This window comes from Diabrotica undecimpunctata, chromosome 8, assembly GCF_040954645.1.
Source record: "Diabrotica undecimpunctata isolate CICGRU chromosome 8, icDiaUnde3, whole genome shotgun sequence".
In the NCBI taxonomy this organism is placed as follows: domain Eukaryota; kingdom Metazoa; phylum Arthropoda; class Insecta; order Coleoptera; family Chrysomelidae; genus Diabrotica; species Diabrotica undecimpunctata.
Genome location: NC_092810.1, coordinates 82429978 through 82451258, shown reverse-complemented (window position 1 = coordinate 82451258; position 21281 = coordinate 82429978). Strand labels below are relative to the sequence as shown.

The following is a 21281-nucleotide window of genomic DNA, read 5'->3' as shown; positions in this document are numbered from 1 at the left end:
CTATACACAGGTGCGCTATGGAACTAATCGGCCGAAATGTAGATAACGACTCCATCATTATCTATTCGGATAGTCAAGCGGCTCTAAAGGCTCTCAGTTCGGTACAGGTCGATTCATGGCTGGTATGGAACTGTTTGGATGTCCTCTCTCAGGTGGGAAGTCAAAACAGGTTGACACTTGCCTGGGTGCCGGGACATAAGGGTCATCGTGGCAACGAGAAGGCCGATGAATTGGCCCGAGAAGGCGCATCTACGCCACTGGTTGGTCCGGAACCCTTCTTTGGAATCGCAAATACGATAAAAAGGGCAGCCATACACAAATGGGTGCAACAGAAGTCTCTTGAGTGGTGGAACAACTCACCAGGACAGAGGCAGGCCAAACAGTTCATCAAAGGACATTCGGCTAAATTTACAGCAGACTTACTTTCGCACAGGCGCAGGACTGTCAGAATGATAGTGGGTCTGCTCACTGGGCACTGTAGACTCAATAGACACCTGAGTCTCATAGGCCTGACAGAAGAGGACACCTGTCGTTTCTGTCTGGAAGAAGAGGAAACCGCTCTACACGTTCTGTGCCATTGCGAAGGTCTCGCACGAATGCGGTTTCTAGAACTCGGAGAGGAAAAACCGGAAGCACCAGGCTACATGAAAAGGCCACTATCAAGGCTGTTGAGTCTCATTAAGAGGACCAAGCTAGATGAAGTGCTTTAAAATAAGGGGGAAACACAATAGATCTGCAAAGGTCGCAGTGTATCAGGCTCTATTGGCCGCCCCATTTTCTACATTCTACATTCTACATCTGTCAGTGTGAGTTGGTTTTCGATACACTGTATATCCAATGTTGCCGTTTTCTTTCTTTATTATTAAGACGTCTAGGAAAGGTAGTTGTTGATTACTTTCTAATTCCATCGCACAAAATTTGGTACTTTTCTGTCACTGAATGCTTAAATGAAACTGTTTTCCACAATAAAGATTTTAATCACCATTCAATGTCTTCGTTGTCAGGCTCGGTTATCCTTCTTTTTGTAAACTTGCATTGCCAAATACACCACAATGTTTTAATTATCAGCTTCCACCATTTTAAAATATCTTTCTTCATAGCATTTATAATTCGGTAAAATATTCTTCTTTCTAATAATCTAATACTCTCTTCCAATCACCATATACATAATATAATTTTTAATCTTCAATTAATATTCTCTTTCCAATCTCCAATCACCATATACATAATATAATTTTTAATCTTCAATTAATACTCTCTTAATTCTATTTCTTAATCTCCATCTAATATACTGTATCACTGATAACTGACTATCTTTCTGACTGACCACATACTGATTTATACTAACTGATTGTATTGAACATACTGACTATTATACTGAACTTACTGACCATTTTTAATCCAAATTACATCGTATTTATATCATTTTAATGTTCACGAATATTCTTGAAAGAAATTTCTATTTCATAGACATTACAATGTTCGTTAAGATTCTACTGCGAACAAAGGTTAAATTCTTTCTATTGACGTCTTATTTTATATTTCTAGATAATTCTTTTTTATTCTATCTAGAAAACTACTATTATAACTAAAATTCTATTGAGAATTTTATGAAAATTTAGGCTTTTCAGATCAGAATATAAACTTATATATAAATTAAACATTTTAAATTAATAAATGACACTACTTTGAATCCATACTCATACACAAAAGTTCATACCACTAAATTCACTTCAGTGTATACTTGGTTGCCTACAAAGATGGCGTATTCAAATATATTTATAATATAATTATTAAAATAACCAAATATATTACAAAATAAAACTTTTTAAACTTATTATTATGTTAATTTCTTAAGAATGCCCTCATATAAATACTTTTTATAAAATTCTCTAGTATATAACTTATTTCTTTAAACACTACCTTTGTTTCTCCTATATTTAATATCATCTCAATGTGTATATATATATATATATATATATATATATATATATATATATATATATATATATATATTGTGATGATGTACTGTTTGTGAATGATGTTTTAATGAGCAATGGGTGTTTTTTAATATATATATATATATATATATATATATATATATATATATATATATAGGGTTTTTATCGCGGTTCTCAAAGAATTAGTTTGTAAGCACTTTTTGAAATTATCTTTATTATATCTATGTAATATGAAACACACATATATATCTAACATAACCAATGTAAAATTTAAAATAAACTATCTTTAAAATGAAACTAATTAAATAATATAGACAATGTAAATTTTAAACAAACTATCTTTAAAATTGAAATTGTTATAACATAACTAAATTATATTAACAAAATTTTGTACCTTTCTGTCACTGAATGCCTATATGAAACTGTTCTCCAAAATAAAGATTTTAATCACCACTCAATGTCTTCGTTCTCAGCTTCGGTTATCCTTGTTTTTGTGAAATTACTTTTTCCAATTATCAGCTTCCACCAATTTAAATTACTTTTCTTCTTAATAGCATTTATATTTATTCTTCTTTTTAATACACCAATATCCAATCACCAAATATATTATATAATTTTAATTTTCAATTAATACTTTCTTCCATTATCCAATCACCATTTATACATAACATAATTTTCAATCTTCAATCATATTATCTTTTAATATACTTTCGAATACTATCGAATTTTAATACTAAATCACTGATTATTGCATACTTTATACTTTCTTCCTAATTCTGACTGATTAATCTTGAACTTACTGAACAACTGACTTCACTAACTGTAACTAACTGTGTCTGTCTTCTTAATAACTAATTGTCTGACCATCTTTATACTGACTTCATAGTAACTGTCTGGCCGCTTACTGACTGACTGGCTTTATACTGACTTCATAGTAACTATCCGACTCCCTTACTGACTGACTGGCCATTTTGAATCCAAATCACAGAGTATTTATATCTTTTCATTGTTCCAGAACCATCTGGCAAGAAATCATATTCGAATTGTTCTATATATGAATGTTCTCGAAAAAGTATATCTTCGATCCACAGACATAACCATATTCGCGAAAGTTCTACCGTAAACAAAGGTTAAATTCTGTATTCTAGAGAATTCTTTACTTTTCTATCGAGAATTTTATTGACATTTAGGCTTTTCAGATCAGAATATAAACTTATATGTAATTTAAACAACCTAAATTAATAAACTACACTACTTCAAATCCGTAACTATATGTAAACTAAACATTTCAAACCAATAAATAACCCCACTTCTACATTCGCAACTATTATTTATCTGTCACTTATTCAGAGTAGGTATTTTTGGTTGCCTATGCACATGGCTCACTTAAATATATTTACAATATTATAATTATAAAAAAAAACTTTTTACACTTATTACATGCTAATTTCTTAAAAATGCCCTCACATAAATATATTTTATAGTATATAACTTATTAAAATAACCAAATGCTTTTTATATCTAATATTATCTAGTATATAACTTATAAATTAATTTTTTAAACACTATTTTTCTTTCTCCTATATTCATATCATTTCAATATATATATATTGATGTAAATAGGATGTATATATAGTACAGAAATATAAGGAAATACTATTTCTGGAACGGATTACGGAGAAATGTTGAGAAGTATGTGAAGAGATGAGACGACTACCAAAGGCATAAGCACCCAATCATAAACAAGGAACCCATGACTATCACATCGACAGCCACCAGCACATTTGATACAATATTCATAGACCTGGTGAGCCCATTTGAGAGGTATGACAATAGGAATAGATATATATTGGTGTTACGTAATACAGAATAAAGAAGCCGAAACAGTAGCCAAATTATTTGTAGAAAATTTTATTTTGAGGTATGGAGTACCCAGACAAATAATAGCAGACCAAGGCACAGAGTTTATGGCTGGAATAATTAAGGAAGCAATACTTGGCATTGCTGCAAATAGAGTCAATGAATATACTCGTAATATATAAATGTAGGTACTTTTAGAATGCGAATAATATATAAAAATATATTTAAATGAGTATAATGTGTAAATATACTTTTAAGTTCGTACAATATATATTTAAAATGTGTATACAAAAAATTAATTAAAAAATTTAATTAATAATGCAAAAAATATTAATTACATATTATGTAATATAATCTATTTATATAAAAGGTTACGATGACAAGACACACAGTTTGTCCAGTAAGGTAACGACGGCATCTGGGAGAAAAATTGAGCTACTAACATTTGACATTTCAATCCTATTTTGTTCTTGAAAATATACGGTTGATTTATTGTTTAATATTGCTTAAATATACATTTATTATATGTCATTGCGTAAGATAAACATACACATACTATAAAAATAAAATGATGTTTAATAAACGTCAACGATTTACCAAAATAAAATAAAATAAAATAAAGGTAAATAGAATTAAATAAAATTAAATTAAGTTAAATAGAATTAGAAAAGAAAATCTAATTTTTTGAGCGTTTTGTGGTGGGGGTAGAATAGTTTGTCGTGACGTATCATTGGAAAGGTATGGGTTCGATTGGAGCGTATGATACGTTAAACGAAAGGGAAGGATATCATGAATATAATAAGATAGAAAAAACAAACAAGGCGACTACCAAAAGGGCACTACAGTGTGTTCATTATCAATGAATATGTAGTTACATACGAGAGGTCATAGAACACTGGATAAATATGGTACAAAATAAACAACTGAACGAATCCTAACATGTGACATAGCAAACGAAAGGGGAGGAAATAACGAATATATTAAGTACGAAAAAACAAACAAGGCGACTACCAAAAGGGTACTACATAGTATCTTCATTAATAATGAACGTATAGCAACATACAAGATATCATAGGGCACTATAAATACAAAAAGATTTACTGTAAGACAAATTTTGATTTATTGACTTAAAGAAGGCCTCTGGCGGAATACAAGATAAACAACTAATCGAATTCTAACATGCGACATAGCAAATTAAAGGGGAGAAAATAACGAATATATTAAGTAAGAAAAACAAACATGGAAACTACCAAAAGGGTACTACAAAGTATCTACATAAATAATGAACGTAGAGCGACATACGAGATATCATAGGGTACTATAAATAGAAATAGATTTATTATAAGACAAATTTTGATTTACTGACTTAAAAAAGTCCTCTGGCTGAATACAAGATAAACAACTGATTGAATTCTAACATACGACATAGCAAATGAAAGGGGAGGAAATAACGAACATGTAAGAAAAAACAAACAAGGCGACTACCAAAAGGGTACCACACAGTATCTTCATTAATAATGAATGTATAGCGACATACGAGATATCATAGGGCACTATGAATACAAATAGATTTACTATAACACAAATTTTGATTTATTAACTTCAAGAAGGCATCTGTTTGAGTACAAAATAAGTAACTGAATGAATTCGAACACGCAACATAGCAATTGAAAGGGGAGGCAATAATGAATATATTAAGTAAGAAAAAACAAACAAGGCGACTATAATACAAATTTTGATTTATTGGCTTACAAAAGGCCTCAGGCTGACTATAAAATAAAAAACTGATCGAATCCTAACATGCGATATAGCAAACAAAAAGAGAGGATATAACGGATATACATAAAAAACAAACAAAGAGACTACCAAAAGGGCACTACACATCGTCTTTGTTATTAATAAATATATAACGACATATGACATACCACATGATACTATGGATGACATATTTGCTTTATATATAAAGCAAAAGATAAATTTGCTTTATTGACCTGAGAAAGGCCTCGGACTGATTACAAAATAAACTAGCCTAATACTAGCACATGACATATCAACTCAAATGACGTGAGACGTATAGTAGAGGTGTGCTTATTAGTTCTTTTAGACGAACTAGTTCAAGCGAACTATTTCACAAAAATGAACTAGTTCAGTGAACTAGTTCGCTAAAGAACTATTTGTAGGAGCGAAATCGAAATCAAACCCTAACATAAATGGTTGCCAGATGTCTCGTCATCATCACACAAGCTCGCCGCCGGCCGCGCGTTTTCTTCGGTTTTCAGTCAGTCTTTCACTCTTTCACTATCGTACAAGTAGTTCGGGTTCGGAACTATTTCTTTCGATCGTATGTTTAGGTTTAAATGTTTTAAATTTATTTCCCAAATGTTTTGCATATTTGCACATTTGCACATTTTTTTTATTTGCAAAAAATTATTAAGATTTGTTTTTTATTAACCGTTTTAAATATAAATATGGTTCACGTATGATTTATTTTTATATTTACGTATAATCATAGGTATCTATATTAGGTTATTTCTAAAAGAACCTTACAAAAAAAAATCAGTGAATTGTCTAGGAACATTAAATAACACATTTTTATTCCCACTTTTACATACAATTATATTTTATGTAGATGCATCAATCATTTTAACCACAACTTAAAATTGTTATTTCAAAATTACAATACGAGAAATAACACAGCATGTCAACGTTCAAGCCAATGCATGGGCATGGCATCAGATCCGAACCATTATGATATTAAGATAAAACTGTTTATGTTATTGTCACGTTCATAAGAATTATGATCTGTTATCCGAGGCTAATCGGCACTTCTTTTTTTAAACTAGTCAGTCGGTCAGTCCATCCCATTCACAAAATAATAAATATATGATCTCATTCATTCATTATTTTCTTCTTTAAAAGTTGAGACACAGTTTATAATGCAAATCGTTCGCAGTGAACTAGTTCTATGAAAATTAATGAACTAGTTCAATTAGTTCAGTTGAAAGAATCGTTCATTTGAACTATTTCGATGGTGAACTACACATCTCTAACGTATAGTACATATAATGTATATAGCCTGCTATCAATATATTATATATATATATTATATATATATATATATATATATATATATATATATATATATATATATATATATATATATATATACATGAAGATGTTGCCCTCCTATCACCTGATCCTGACCTAGTGTAGTTGCCATTTTGATTGAACCTCTGACTGCCTCTTTTAAGAGCACAACGACTTAGCCACCTTAGCACCTGGGTGGCATAATATTGGCTATAACCATCTTGCACTAAAGATTCGACTCTTTCAAGATTAAAAATTCTAAACTCAAAAACATTTTTCAAGCTCACAATAAATGAGAAATATGTTATAGATTGATTTTTTTGCACCTGAGTGTATTTCCAAAAGCCTCTTTGGGAAATAAATCCCAATATGTGACAGTATCTGACCTTGATCTTTTGTTCTGGTTGTCTTGAGTCTTAATTATCATAACATTGGGTATAGTTTCTGATAGGCACATATCTATTGTAGTGATAAACACAACTTCCCAAATAACCCTCCCAGTCCTTGGCTTGAATTCCCAAAGCCATAACAATTAATTGCTTTCTGTTACATAGTCCTGATCATGTGTTTAAGTTTCTGGGCAGCATAATAATCAGTCCAACTTTAAGTCAATGTAATGGCATGTCATAAATTTAAAAACTCTGTAGAGTATTTCTTCTTGATTGTGCAGTTGTTGGTTTCAATACTCCTGGCTTGATTTTTTGATGAACTAACCTTTCTGGATTTTTCATTATCCTTAAACAACTTACTACTGTTAATATAGAGCTACAAAATAAAACAGAATTTAAGGAAGCCATGACATTATTTGTTTATGTTAAAGGAGAGTATGTATGAAGGGGAAATATAAAAAATTCTTTTAACTAAATTCTTATTAATTGGAAACTTGTCTTGTAACTAAATACTTCTTATACTTGTGTGTAGGTTTCTAGTAACTACCATCATCACATTCGTTTTCCTCTCTCAGACTAGTTTTTGTTCATTCATGTTGTTCATAAATCACTGAACCACAGGTTAAACCATCTTTCAATTTTTCAAAGGAAAAAAATATTTTTTCTATGTTGCCATATCAGAAAACCGTTTTTGATAAATTCTAGCTGAGTACATTTTTATAAAATCCCTCCAATATCCAGATCATATCTACCATTTCATCAGTAGTAAAATTATTGCTAATTTAGGGTGAATTGATTATTCAATTTGTTTTGGAATACAACAATTCAACTGACAATACACTTAAAACATTGCATCTGTCATCATTAATTGTCAAAAAATTATTTGCAGTTTTTCTGTTACAAAAAACTTCCGTGTTAGCTGTGAACAAGAAGTCATCTACATGAACCATCCACAATAAATCCAGTGTAATCATCATAAAACGTGTATTTAATTAGCAGTGGCTAGTTAAATTCAATTCATCTGTGTAATTTATTCATACATGTAACTTTTGTGTGATCGCCAATATCCTGGTAGTGTATTTTCGAGTCAAATCAAAATTGAATCCAGTGTGTTAAACTGTTTGTTCGGGCTGTTAGGCTGTTGTCTTCTGAGATTAGTTCTCGACTTTTCGCCAACACTAGGGGTTGGCATGATTCAAACTATACATCTTCAATTTCTACAAATTAATTTCAAGACAGCTGTATTAAAAGGTACAACATTATTGTGTATCATTTTGTAATTTAGCTAGTAATAATAATTGTAATCATTTCTTCCAGTTATCAATAGTAGTTATATAAATTTATAAAAGTAATTCAAGTGTTTATATTACCTTTTTCACTATGAACCCCCTATGAAGTAACAAATTTACTCATCGAGTATACAGTGTATGTCTGAGGGAGAGTTACAACAGTACCTCCGGTCTTGTGTGTCATACTACAGATATTGCCTGCACAGAATTAATAAACAATAATGCTTGCTAGTTTAGGGTGTACCGCAATACTGAATTAATAAATAAAAACAGGATGTGGCCCTCCAGGAGAGAGAGAGGAAGGTGTGATGTTGGGTCCTTTCCACTTTAACCCAACTAATTTTCTATGTTACATTTGGAAAACTACAGATAGATACTTCTGTATTTTATTGAACAAACTTCACATTCATAGATTAGACCCAAATCGGGTTGCAACAATCTCGCGTTACTATATGACTTTATGTTTATACTAGTAACTTTGCCTGTCGCATTCGACAGGGATCCAATCAATTGCCATTTATAGTCAGTCATTAAATTTTTGAAATAATAAACTTTTTGCATATAATCCTAGTAAATATAAAGTATGATCTTTTATTTAGTTGAGTTTGGAAATACACTCAGGTGCAAAAAAATCAATCTATAACATATTTCTCATTTATTGTGAGCTTGAAAAATGTTTTTGAGTTCAGAATTTTTAATCTTGAAAGAGCCGAATCTTTAGTGCAAGATGGTCATAGCCAATATTATGCCACCCAGGTGCTAAGATGGCTAAGTCGTTGTGCTCTAAAAGAGCCAGTCAGAGGTTCAATCAAAATGGCAACTGCACTAGGTCAGGATCAGCTCATAGGAGGGCAACATCTTCATGTAATGATTGGTTTTTGGTTTCTTTGTGTCTAAGAAATAGACATTACTGTAATTGAGCTGGCAAATTGTCTAAACAAAACAGTTCATCGACGACTTCATGAGGCAAATTTATTATCCAGAAGACCAGTCCTATGTCCACAGCTATCCATGAAACGCTGCAGAACTTGACTTGCTTTTGCAAACAAATAAGAAAATTGGAATTACGCAGATTGGAGTAATGTTTTGTTCTCAGAAGAGGTTTTACTTGAGGTTACCAGATGGTCATGAAATAATCTGGAGTAGACAAGGAGAACAAATTGCCCAATGCATTATTGTTGACAGAATAACCTATGGAAGAGGCTCAGTTATGATTTGGGCTGGTATAGTCAGTAGTATGGATATACTGACTTAGTTTGTGGAAGGACGTTAGATGACAGGAGCAAGGTATATAACAATCATTTTAGATGAGCATGTGGTACCTTTTGTGCCATTCATAAGATGTAATTTTATTTTTATGGGTGATAACGTGTATCCTAACCTTGCTGAAATCATCAATTAATACTTAGAAGACATTAGATTGTCCGTATGAATTGGTCAGCTTCCAGCCCTGACCTCAATCTAATTGCACATCTATTGGGCACACTGGGAAGACAAATTCAAGTTTGGCTACCCCACACAAGAAACTTTCCTGAGCTTAGTGTGGCAATTCAGACAAATAGGGAATGAATTGGACCAATTTCATGTTCAAAATTTAATTACCACAATGTCAAGACATATGCAAACTATCATAAGGGCCCGAGGAGAAATACTAGGTATTAATAAAACATGACAAACATTATTTTGTTATAACTGTTTTTTATCAACAAAGCTACTTTATTCATTCCTTCTTTCAATATTCAAATATTTTTTTTTTAAATTTTTTTGCATAAATCGTGTTTCTTATTTACATTTAATGTTCCTCCCTAATGTCCAATCTAGAAGTGGCATCTCCAAAAATGTATCTTCTTCTCTATGAGATAGGCATGGATAGAATTTTTTGCACCTGAGTGTAGACAATTGTACCTGTCCTGGCAAGATTTTCATAGAGCAGATGTGAACAATATGTGGAAATAAAATTTGTGGATCGACCTTAGTTAAAAAACCTTAATTATAAAAGCACGCGTGTTTTCTGGCGAAATGCCCGAATGTTTTTTACAAATTCTCCATCAGACTTCTACATATTTATTTTTAAAAAGTGTTGTGGAAAATTTGGAGTTTTATTATTCTTAAATAAGTGCTTATCATTCGGTTTCATGAATTCGTTTTATTAATGCCTAATTTCACTTATTCATTCCGTATTCCGTCCTAGGACGAGCTCTAGTGCCAGTCTAATAACAATAATTACTCACGAAATTTGGAGCAGCAATGCAGCAAAATGTACTCACCCCAGTAGGCTACCACTAAATTTCTTTCGTCATGCTCATCGGCCAGTTTTAAAAGATGTGCAAGAGGTTTTACCTCCGGTGTTACAGGAGGAAATTTTACCACCATTATAAAATATCAAAAGATTCTCAATTCTCAATTTCTCAACTATAATAGCTAGAAATGAAAATGACTAATTATTTATAATCAAAAATTTTCACGACGATTGACGACTGACATACTGACAATGACAAGTATTGGTGCGGCGGTAGATGAAATGTTCTGAGTACTGAAACATTTTATCTACCAATTATTGCAATTATCACAACTACTGTATTAAAGAAGGATTTGAAGTAATTTGAAACAATTTATCTCATAATAATATAAGATATAATACTTTTTCTATCAATAATGGTTATCTGTTTATTTAAAGGTAAATGATTATGATTGAATATATTTTTCCAGTAGTTCATTTAATTTATCTATAGGTCAGTAAATTATTACAATGGCTACCGTGTTAAATTTAAGTAATATTCCTTTTAAAACTATAAATCGTCATTTAAAAACAGTATTTTACCAAAAAGAATGCATATTTAAAGTTTATGGGCAAAATACAAAAAATATATACCTTAGCCAATTCTACTATACCAAAGTAAGTTTTAATTGAACGTTCTTGTAGATCATATCAAAGAATATAGACTACAGCGTCTATATTCTTTGATCATAATAACTAAACATTTTTTAGGAGTATTCTACAAAAACTGAGAAAAAAACAGACAGTAACAAAGTCAGTTCTGGTATTTTAGCAGGAATTTTAAGTAAAATACCCAGTAGTGCTCCCAAAGCACAACCTATTCGAGGATGTTTTCATCCAGGAGCCTCGGCTCTGACCAGAGAAACTATATTCTTACAAAAACAGACACCTGTTACTGGACGGCAAATGGTAGGAGCTATGCTACAATATATTTGGCCAGAAAATGATAAATCCATAAGAGACAGGGTAAAATTAGCTGTGTCTTTACTTATTGGAGCCAAGGTCATGAATGTGTGTGTCCCATTTATTTTTAAGTATTCTGTGGATTATTTGAATGTTGGAAATGCCTTAAACATGGAAACTGCTCCACAAACGGTAGCCACTGTAGCAACTAGTTTATTATTAGGATGTAAGTTTAATATAATATATATATATATATATATATATATATATATATATATATATATATATATATATATGTATATATATATATATGTATATATATATATATATATATATATATATATATATATATATATATATATATATATATAATGTGTATAAGATAGAAGGCTAAGATATATATGTATTTCTGACTATTGGTCATCTTCAGTACAGTGCAGCCAAGTTAGAAAAGGAGCATATTAAATTAAGAAAGGATCACTACAGGAGCAATGCAACTAATTTGTGGCAATAATGTTAGAAGACTCTGAGATTTCCAGAGCAAAAACTAACGCATCCATGGAGGAAGCTAAGCTACCCAAGGAAAGGAATGCCAAATGTTTAGAACATTTTAAACAATAAGAAAAATGTTAATGCGAGTTGATAGTAAAATAAAGGTAAAAGGTATCAGCATAGCTCGCAACAAAGGAAAAAAATATAATAAAATATGTGTATAAGATGGAAGGCAACTGTATATACATATTTCTGACTATTGGTCATCCTTTTATTTTACCTTTATTTTACTATCAACTCGCATTAACCTTTTTCTTATTGTTTGAAACGTTCTAAATGTTATATAATATATATATATATATATATATATATATATATATATATATATATATACATATATATATATATATATATATATATATGTATATAAAGAAGTAAACGTTAATATATATATATATATATATATATATATATATATATATATACAGTAGACTCCCTCTATAACGAGAACTGAAATGACAGACTAATTACCTCGTTATAAGCCGATCTCGTTATATCAGACAATCATAATACTGTGCATACATATGAATCTGTAGTTTTCTAAATCTAAACCATTAACTTCCTATAGTGAAGCCATTCGGAGCAATATAAGATGCTAATAAATATTGTTTGAATAGCGTTTTTGAAAAAAAGTTATTTACTTACTTACTTATATTTCATTACTTTACTCTTTCATTACATTACTCTATTGTCAATGAAATATATTAAAACATAAAAGAGTTGTTTACTTTTATTATCAATGATATACGTTAAAACAAAAAAGCTGTACTTATATTTTTTTCTAACTACATAATGTATAAATCGTATTTTCAAGGATAACATAAACTATTGCTTCTGCAATTTTAAGAACTTTGTTATTTTTAACTGCTTTAGATGGTCCAGTATCATTCTATCATATATTTTCTAAAGATGTGAAACAGTTGTATTTATTCATTGTAAAGAAGTTTATTGCGGGCTGCAGTTAAGTTTATTGAGGGGCTGTTTGAAAAGGTATTTATTTATAGCCACGACCGGACTAAAAACGTAAAATACACGTTTTTGGATCTTATTTTCTCTCGTTATAACCAAATTTGCCTCGCTATAGACGGTTATAGTTCAATAGAAATTTCACGGGACATCTAATGTATCTCGTTGTAAGCGAAACCTCGTAATAACCGTGTTCGTTATAGAGGGAGTATACTGTATATATATATATATATATATATATATAATATATATATATATATATATATATATATATATAAATCTGTAGGAAATATCAGGTATAGTGGTCTATAATAAAAATCTTTGTTTTTTCTAAGAGTCAATATTTCGCTATTTTGCCATTTATTTTGTAGCTTCATCAGGAGTAAACTGTAAAACAATTAGAACATTACAAACAAATGATGTACAAATAGATTTAAAAAAATCGGTTGCCTGTAAAGTCGGTTTTACGGGCGAAGATTTTACGTGACAACGTCTTTTTCTCGGTAGAATATTTATTGATATGAATATTATTAAATTGCACAATAGGAACAAGGAATTGAATGAAAATAAGAATTGCTCAAATTTTAACTATAGAAATATATTTTGTTTACTAAAACATTGTACATGTAAACTTAAACTTAACTAATTTCTATTTGAGTGATTTTGTTGAGGATAGGACAATGATAGGAGAAATAGCATCGCACCAGCGGACCGATCATGTTTGAGTGGGAGAGAGACGCAAGGCATTCGCCGGTCCGGCGGGCCTCTCTCTCGTTCGGTGACTCATCGTAACAGACGTGAGCGGGCGTTACACTTTTTCATGAGTGACTCCGAGCCACAACCTAATTTAAGACGTTGTCACGTCAAAACATTCACAGAAATTAAAATATTTCACAAATAAAACTAACATTGAAATATGTAAACTTTAAATCTTGACATTTAAAAGTTTACATATTTCAATGTTAGTTTTATTTGTGACATCTTTTAATTTCTGTGAGTGTTTTTTTAAATCTATTTTTACATCATTTGTTTGTAATGTTCTAATTGTTTTACAGTTTACTCCTGATGAAGCTATAAAATAAATGGCGAAATATTGAGTCTTAGAAAAAACAAAGATTTTTATTATAAACCACTATACCTGATATTTCCTACAGGTTTATAAATTATTTTTTGGTCGAAATAATCACTTTTAATATATATATATATATATATATATATATATATATATATATATATATATATATATATATATATATATATATATATATATATATATATATATCTTCTTCTTCTAATGGCGCTACAACCCTTTGTGAGTCTTGGCCTGCTTAACAATGTTCTTCCATTCTGCCCTGTCGGATACTTTCCTTCGCCACTGCCTGATGTTCATGGTTTTAAGATCCCTCTCTACGTCGTCTATCCATCTTTTACGGGGCCTTCCTCTTGTTCTGTTTCCTTGGGGCTTCCATCTCTGGACTACTTTTACAGCTCGATATATATATATATATATATATATATATATATATATATATATATATATATATATATATATACACTCGCGATCATAAAATCCGGGTCACCTTGAAAATCACCGATATTTCATTTTTAACGAGCTTTATCGTAAATAATAAGAACACAAATACAAACTAATGCATGTTTCTGATGAATTGTTGCGGTTTCCTTTGTAAGAAAGAATTACAATAGTGCCGATTTCGCGGTAAAGTGCACACTTTCCAAAATGAACGCTACCTGTAACTCCGCTTGTTTTAAATGTCTCGTTTGTACTTCGACTTTCTGTTCAAATGCAACGGACAAACGTTTATTATTGCCACCATTAGTGTTTATTAGTGCCATTATTAGTGTTTATTTTTTGACAAAAATGCCTTTGACTGTTGTTGAAACGGCACAAATTGTTGCACTTGTGGAAGACGGTCACACTCAACGGCAAGTCGCAAGAACTGTTGGCGTAAGCCTTTCTACGGTTCAACGAGTGCTTCAATGCTTTCAGGAGGCAAGTTTGCTAACCAGGCGACCTGGCTCTGGACGAAGAAGAACGACCAAGGCACTAGATGACCGTTTCCTTGTGTTTCAGGCTTTTCGAAACCGGACCTCAACGGCGGTTATGGATCAAAATCGTCTAGAGGAAGTACGAAATCGCAATTTTAGTGTTGCAACAGTCAGAAGAAGACTTCGTTCTTCTTGACTATCTTCTCGGGTAATGGCTAGAGGACCGCCACTTCGCCGGGTGCCTCGAGTTGCACGACTAGCATTTGCTCGACAATACGCGCATTGGGGAATTAACGATTGTAGCAAAGTGTTATTCTCAGATTAATCCCGTTTCTGCCTAACTGGATCCGATGGACGTGTAAGAGTTTGGAGGAGAACCGGTGAACGATTTTCACAAGCTTGCATTGCTCCAAGAATGCCATTTGGTTGAGGCTCGGTCATGGCTTGAGGAGGTATATCTTCCGACTTCCACACAGAATTACCCTACATCGAAAATGGGTCCCTAACTGCACGAAGGTACATTACGGAGATTCCGGAAGAACATGTTATGCCCAACATGGCAGGGCTTGGAGAAAACGCCGTTTTTATGCAGGACAACGTGCGACCGCACGTTGCCAGGATCAGTATGTAATACTTGGACTAAGTTGGAATTACGCGGGTACCCTGGCCAGCTAGGTCTCCGGACCTGAATCCCATCGAACATCTCTGGGACGATTAGAAAAAAACGTATTCAAACCCATACACCTCCTCCTAACAACGCACAGGAGCTTAAGGATATGTTAGTGAGAGAGTGGAATAACATACCACAACATGTAATCCGGAGAAAGATTGAGAGTATGCCCCGTCGTCTGCAAGAGGTTATTAGAGTAAGGGGAGGCAATACACGATATTGGTCATTGAAATTTCACTGATTTTTTACCACGTTCTGTATTTTCCATTCTTTTTCGTATGTCTGTTTTATCAACAATTTGATTTGTTTTCTGTTTTTTTGAATAAAAACAATAAAAAACCATTTTTTTTCTTTAAAAACAAACATTGATTACAAATTAAAAATACATTAGCCAAAAAAAAGGTTATTACTGCACCAGAGGCAAAAATATTTAAGAAACTTGAAATTTTCAAGATGACCCGGATTTTATGATCGCGAGTGTATATATATATATATATATATATATATATATATATATATATATATATATATATATACATATATTTAAATTACTGGTAGCTCTTGAGCCATATTCTGTGGAGGACTATTTGTATATGTAACGGTTAGGAATAAGTAAATAATATTTTCGTTTGTGACACTGTTTTTTTTAAATAATTTTATGTTCACGGAATGTATATTATTTTCTAAAAATAAAGATATTGTTATTGTTATGTTATACATATATATATATATATATATATATATATATATATATATACATACATATATATATATATATATATATATATATATATATATATATATATATATATTTAATATAAATTTAGTATTTCTTGGGTTTAGGTTTAATAAAATACATATTACATGTGGAACTAGATTTTAATTTCCATTGCAATCAACATTTCGGCAGGAAACCCTTGCCTTTGTCAAGATTCTGAAATTGTACATGTATAAGACAAACAGTTATTGTAAAATATGTATATATATATGACTTACCAAAACGTAAAACAGGACACAGACATTAATGAACTGACACAATAAATAAAAGTTGATATCTGATATCTCATGGTTTACTGTCATTAGTATATAATTATTTTTATATGAGCGTATCATCGATGGTTTCGAAAAAGGTTTATTGATTCGAATCAATAGAAATAAAAAGAAATACCAACGTAATAAATGACAAAAAAGATACACAAAACCTAAATAAAATATATTTCAATCTGATTTAAATAATAATAAATATAACACCATAAAAAACTCTTTAAGTCATAACATATCTCCACTTTACCTTTTTCGAAACCATCGATGATACGCTCATATAAAAATAATTATATACTAATGACAGTAAACCATGAGATATCAGATATCAACTTTTATTTATTGTGTCAGTTCATTAATGTCTGTGTCCTGTTTTACGTTTTGGTAAGTCATATATATACATATTTTACAATAACTGTTTGTCTTATAAATGTACAATTTTAGAATCTTGACAAAGGCAAGGGTTTCCTGCCGAAACGTTGATTGCAATGGAAATTAAAATCTAGTTCCACAATGTAATATGTATTTTATTGAACCTAAACCCAAGAAATACTAAATTTATATTAAATATAGTACGGTTCAAGAAACTCAAATCTAATATATATATATATATATATATATATATATATATATATATATATATATATATATATATATATATATATATATATATATATATATATATATACACAGGGTAGGTAAAAGTTTATGGTCGCTATGGTAAAATTTAACAGGATATCTAACACAGATATAAAATAATATTTTCAGCGAATAGACAAAGATAACAATCATATTTCTCCTTGGTCTCCCCTCCATATTTCTCATAGACGCCTATTGCCCATTAGTGAGACGATTAGTTCCGATCAGAGATATTTTACATATCTCTGGTTCCGAGCCAGCTGATACCTAAGAAACTACAGGTGGGTCGTTGACATTTTTATCGGAACCGTTTTTCGTAATCTGGTAACTAGTTGATTGTTTACCAGTAGTTTCAAATAAGAGAGTACACAAACAAACATATTTGCTATTATCGTTTATGTGTATAAGTATTGAAGTGAAAGAAACTAATGAAGGATATATTTATTATAACTCGAAAAATAAATTAAACAATACAAATAGTAAATAGTATTTACATTACACATTATTAAATTGCGCATCGTCTAAATTGACATTTAAAAACATAAGTTTTTCCACTTTTCTTGTTAACCGTGTTCTTCTTTTATTTAAAATTAAACCAGATTTTGAACATGTGTTCACAAGGAACAGATTTTGTTACAATACTACAATATTTTATGAATATAGTGGTTAAATTAGGATATCCATGGCGATGGTTTTTCCACCACTGTAATGGACAGTTTCAATCTCCGTTCGAAATTTTTTGTGGGTAATATATCATCAGACAAATACATGTCGAATTCTTTTATATCTCTCGATACGGGTATATGTTTAGATGAGTCATGTCCAATTAATTCATCAAAAATACACCATGGACTTGAGTCATCTTTATCAGTTTCTTTTTCTTGTACTGGTTGATTTTCAATAGTACAATCTTCTTTTTCTTTTTTTTTTATAGAAGTAACCAGCTTCTTAACTTTTTCTTTTGTTTTTTTACCTTAATTTTTATCAGAAAATCCCTGCATTTTAAATCATTATTTGTCATTTACGAATCTACGATTTCTCACTGGTAAGCCAACTAGTTGATGGTTGATTAAAAAAAACTACGTTTTGTGTAGACGTAAACAGAGGAGCAACGAACACTTTACGTCGACGAGGACGATTAGTTGATCTGAGAGACTACTACAAAACTAAAAATAACATGCGATTCTTTCGGGACAGTGGACAGTCGGGCTATCGGTTGACGTTGAAAATAAAATAACTAGGTATTCTGATTAATGAATGTGTTTCGATTTTCGATTGATCTGCATTTTCGTTTTCAAATCTTTATTGATAGTTCGTCAAAGGATTTATTTATTGTAAATATTCAATTAAGAATTTTTTTTTTAGTCAAAATTATTGACCTAGAATAAGAATAATAATTTTATCTTCAAAAAATCCACCTTTGTAGAAGATGCAGCTTTTATGGTCCAATTTCTGAATATTGCAATGATTGAAACTTCCGACGCATTTCTGTCCGTTTCGACTACTTCTACTACAAGTACTGACATACTGCCACCGGCACCCAAGCAGGTCAAAAGGTGATGGATACTTCTATTAATAAAAATATTAGTTTAGAACAAAAGAAACAAATAGATATGGATTTACTAAACCTATGCAAAGACTCGTTTCATCCGTTTTCCATAGTTGAAGAACGAGCTTTTAAAAAGTTTGCAGGGTGGATTCATGGATATAAACCGCCAACAAGAAAAACTTTGTCAGGTTCATTACTTCAGGAAGTTTAGTTTACTGTTTAGTTTATTTTTCAAGTTATAATAAATATATCCTTCATTAGTTTCTTTCACTTCAATAAATATACACATAAACGATAATAGGCATTATGTTTGTTTATAGTAAAATTGTGGCATATTCCCAATAAAAAACAGTAAGCTGCCATTTAAATCCATTTCGCCCAATTTTGATTTTGATTATCTTAGAACATTGTTCAAATACTAAAAAAACAACAGGTCAAATAAACCCAATAAGTTTGGCAACGTTGAAACCCCTTTTTTAAAACAATGACGGTATTAGATTTTTGTTTTGATACAGGGCAGCGACCAGCCGCTTATACGTATTTCGGCCTCTTTAGGTCTTTTCAGAACGGTATAGCCACTGCTCTGAAACCAAAACAAAAATCTTTCCCGTCCTAGACAATAGTTATCAAAATAACTATATACGGACGTAACTACGCCATCTAAAAACAAAAAGAGAAATCAAACGATTTCTATCTAGCGAAACCGAATTCAAATTTTTACCACTGTGCTTTCTAAAACTTGCAAAGCAAACAGCTTGATAAATTACTCGGCAAGGGAATCTAAAATTGCATTCCACATGCCGTTCATCATGGTCAAAATTCGTAGTGAATTCAGTTTCTAGTACTCCAAACGGAGTAAAGTAATAAAACATAAAAACATAATGACGGTATTAGATTTTTGTTTCGATACAGGGCAGCGACAAGCCGCTTATACGTATTTCGACCTCTTTAGGTCTCCACAGAACGGTATAGCCACTGCTCTGAACCAAAACAAAAATCTTTCCCGTCCTAGACAATAGTTATCAAAATAACTATATACGGACGTAACTACGCCATCTAAAAACAAAAAGAGAAATCAAACGATTTCTACCTGGCGAAACCGAATTCAAATTTTTACCACTGCTTTCTATACGTTACGTAATACCGTCATTATGTTTTATTACTTTACTCCGTTTGGAGTACCAGAAACTGAATTCACTACGAATTTTGACCATGATGAACGGCATGTGGAATGCAATTTTAGATTCCCTTGTCGAGTAATTTATCAAGCTGTTTGCTTTGCAAGTTTTAGAAAGCACAGTGGTAAAAATTTGAATTCGGTTTCGCCAGGTAGAAATCGTTTGATTTCTCTTTTTGTTCCCCTTTTTTATTATTTCCACTCATGCATTTTCGGCGATATAAAGGGCGGACCTAATATACCTCTCTCTTTTTAAACAGATGTTTCTCACTCCATCTCACGTAAGGTCCATACCGACCATAAACTTTTACCTATACCGTATATATATATATATATATATATATATATATATATATTTATATACATATATATATATATATATATATATATATACATATATATAATATATATATATATATATATATATATATATATATATATATATATACATATATATATATATATATATATATATATATATATATATATATATATATATATATATACATACATACAAGATCATAAAGGATATATGGATAAAAGAACGAATACCAGAAGATTGTAAGGAAGCAATTATTTGCCCATTACACAAAAAAGGAGACAAAACAGAATGCAGTTACTACAGAGGAGTAGCGTTACTCAATACCGTACACAGGGTGGTCCTTAAGTAATTGTACAAAAAGAAACAGTAGATTCTACACTTTAAAATATTACGATTTAAGCCAAATTGATATTAAGAAAGATACAGGGTGCTAAAGTGCAAAATTAAAATTTTATTTTTCGCTATAACTTTAAACATTTATGTATAAAAATTTACAACTGGGTACTATTAAATATGCGAAATTATAATTTGATGCACACTTTGATGTAACTGATAGAGGGCGCCACTTATACCACATATGTGGTATAAATT

At 30.9% G+C, this 21281-nt stretch overlaps 2 protein-coding genes across 2 annotated transcripts in view; one reads left to right on the top strand and one right to left on the bottom strand.

The window, feature by feature from the left end:
• Vta1 (vesicle trafficking 1) overlaps positions 1-11080 on the bottom strand; it is a 24514-nt gene extending 13434 nt beyond the window's left edge. The window contains exon 1 of the mRNA XM_072540535.1: positions 10854-11080. Within this exon, the coding sequence (XP_072396636.1) occupies positions 10854-10959 (106 nt within the window). The 5' untranslated portion in view covers positions 10960-11080. The remainder of the gene's footprint in view (positions 1-10853) is intronic.
• Positions 11081-11299: 219 nt separating this feature from the next.
• ABCB7 (ATP binding cassette subfamily B member 7) overlaps positions 11300-21281 on the top strand; it is a 150945-nt gene continuing 140963 nt past the window's right edge. The window contains exons 1-2 of the mRNA XM_072540536.1: positions 11300-11482; positions 11576-11993. Coding sequence (XP_072396637.1) covers positions 11336-11482; positions 11576-11993 — 565 coding nt within the window. The 5' untranslated portion in view covers positions 11300-11335. The remainder of the gene's footprint in view (positions 11483-11575; positions 11994-21281) is intronic.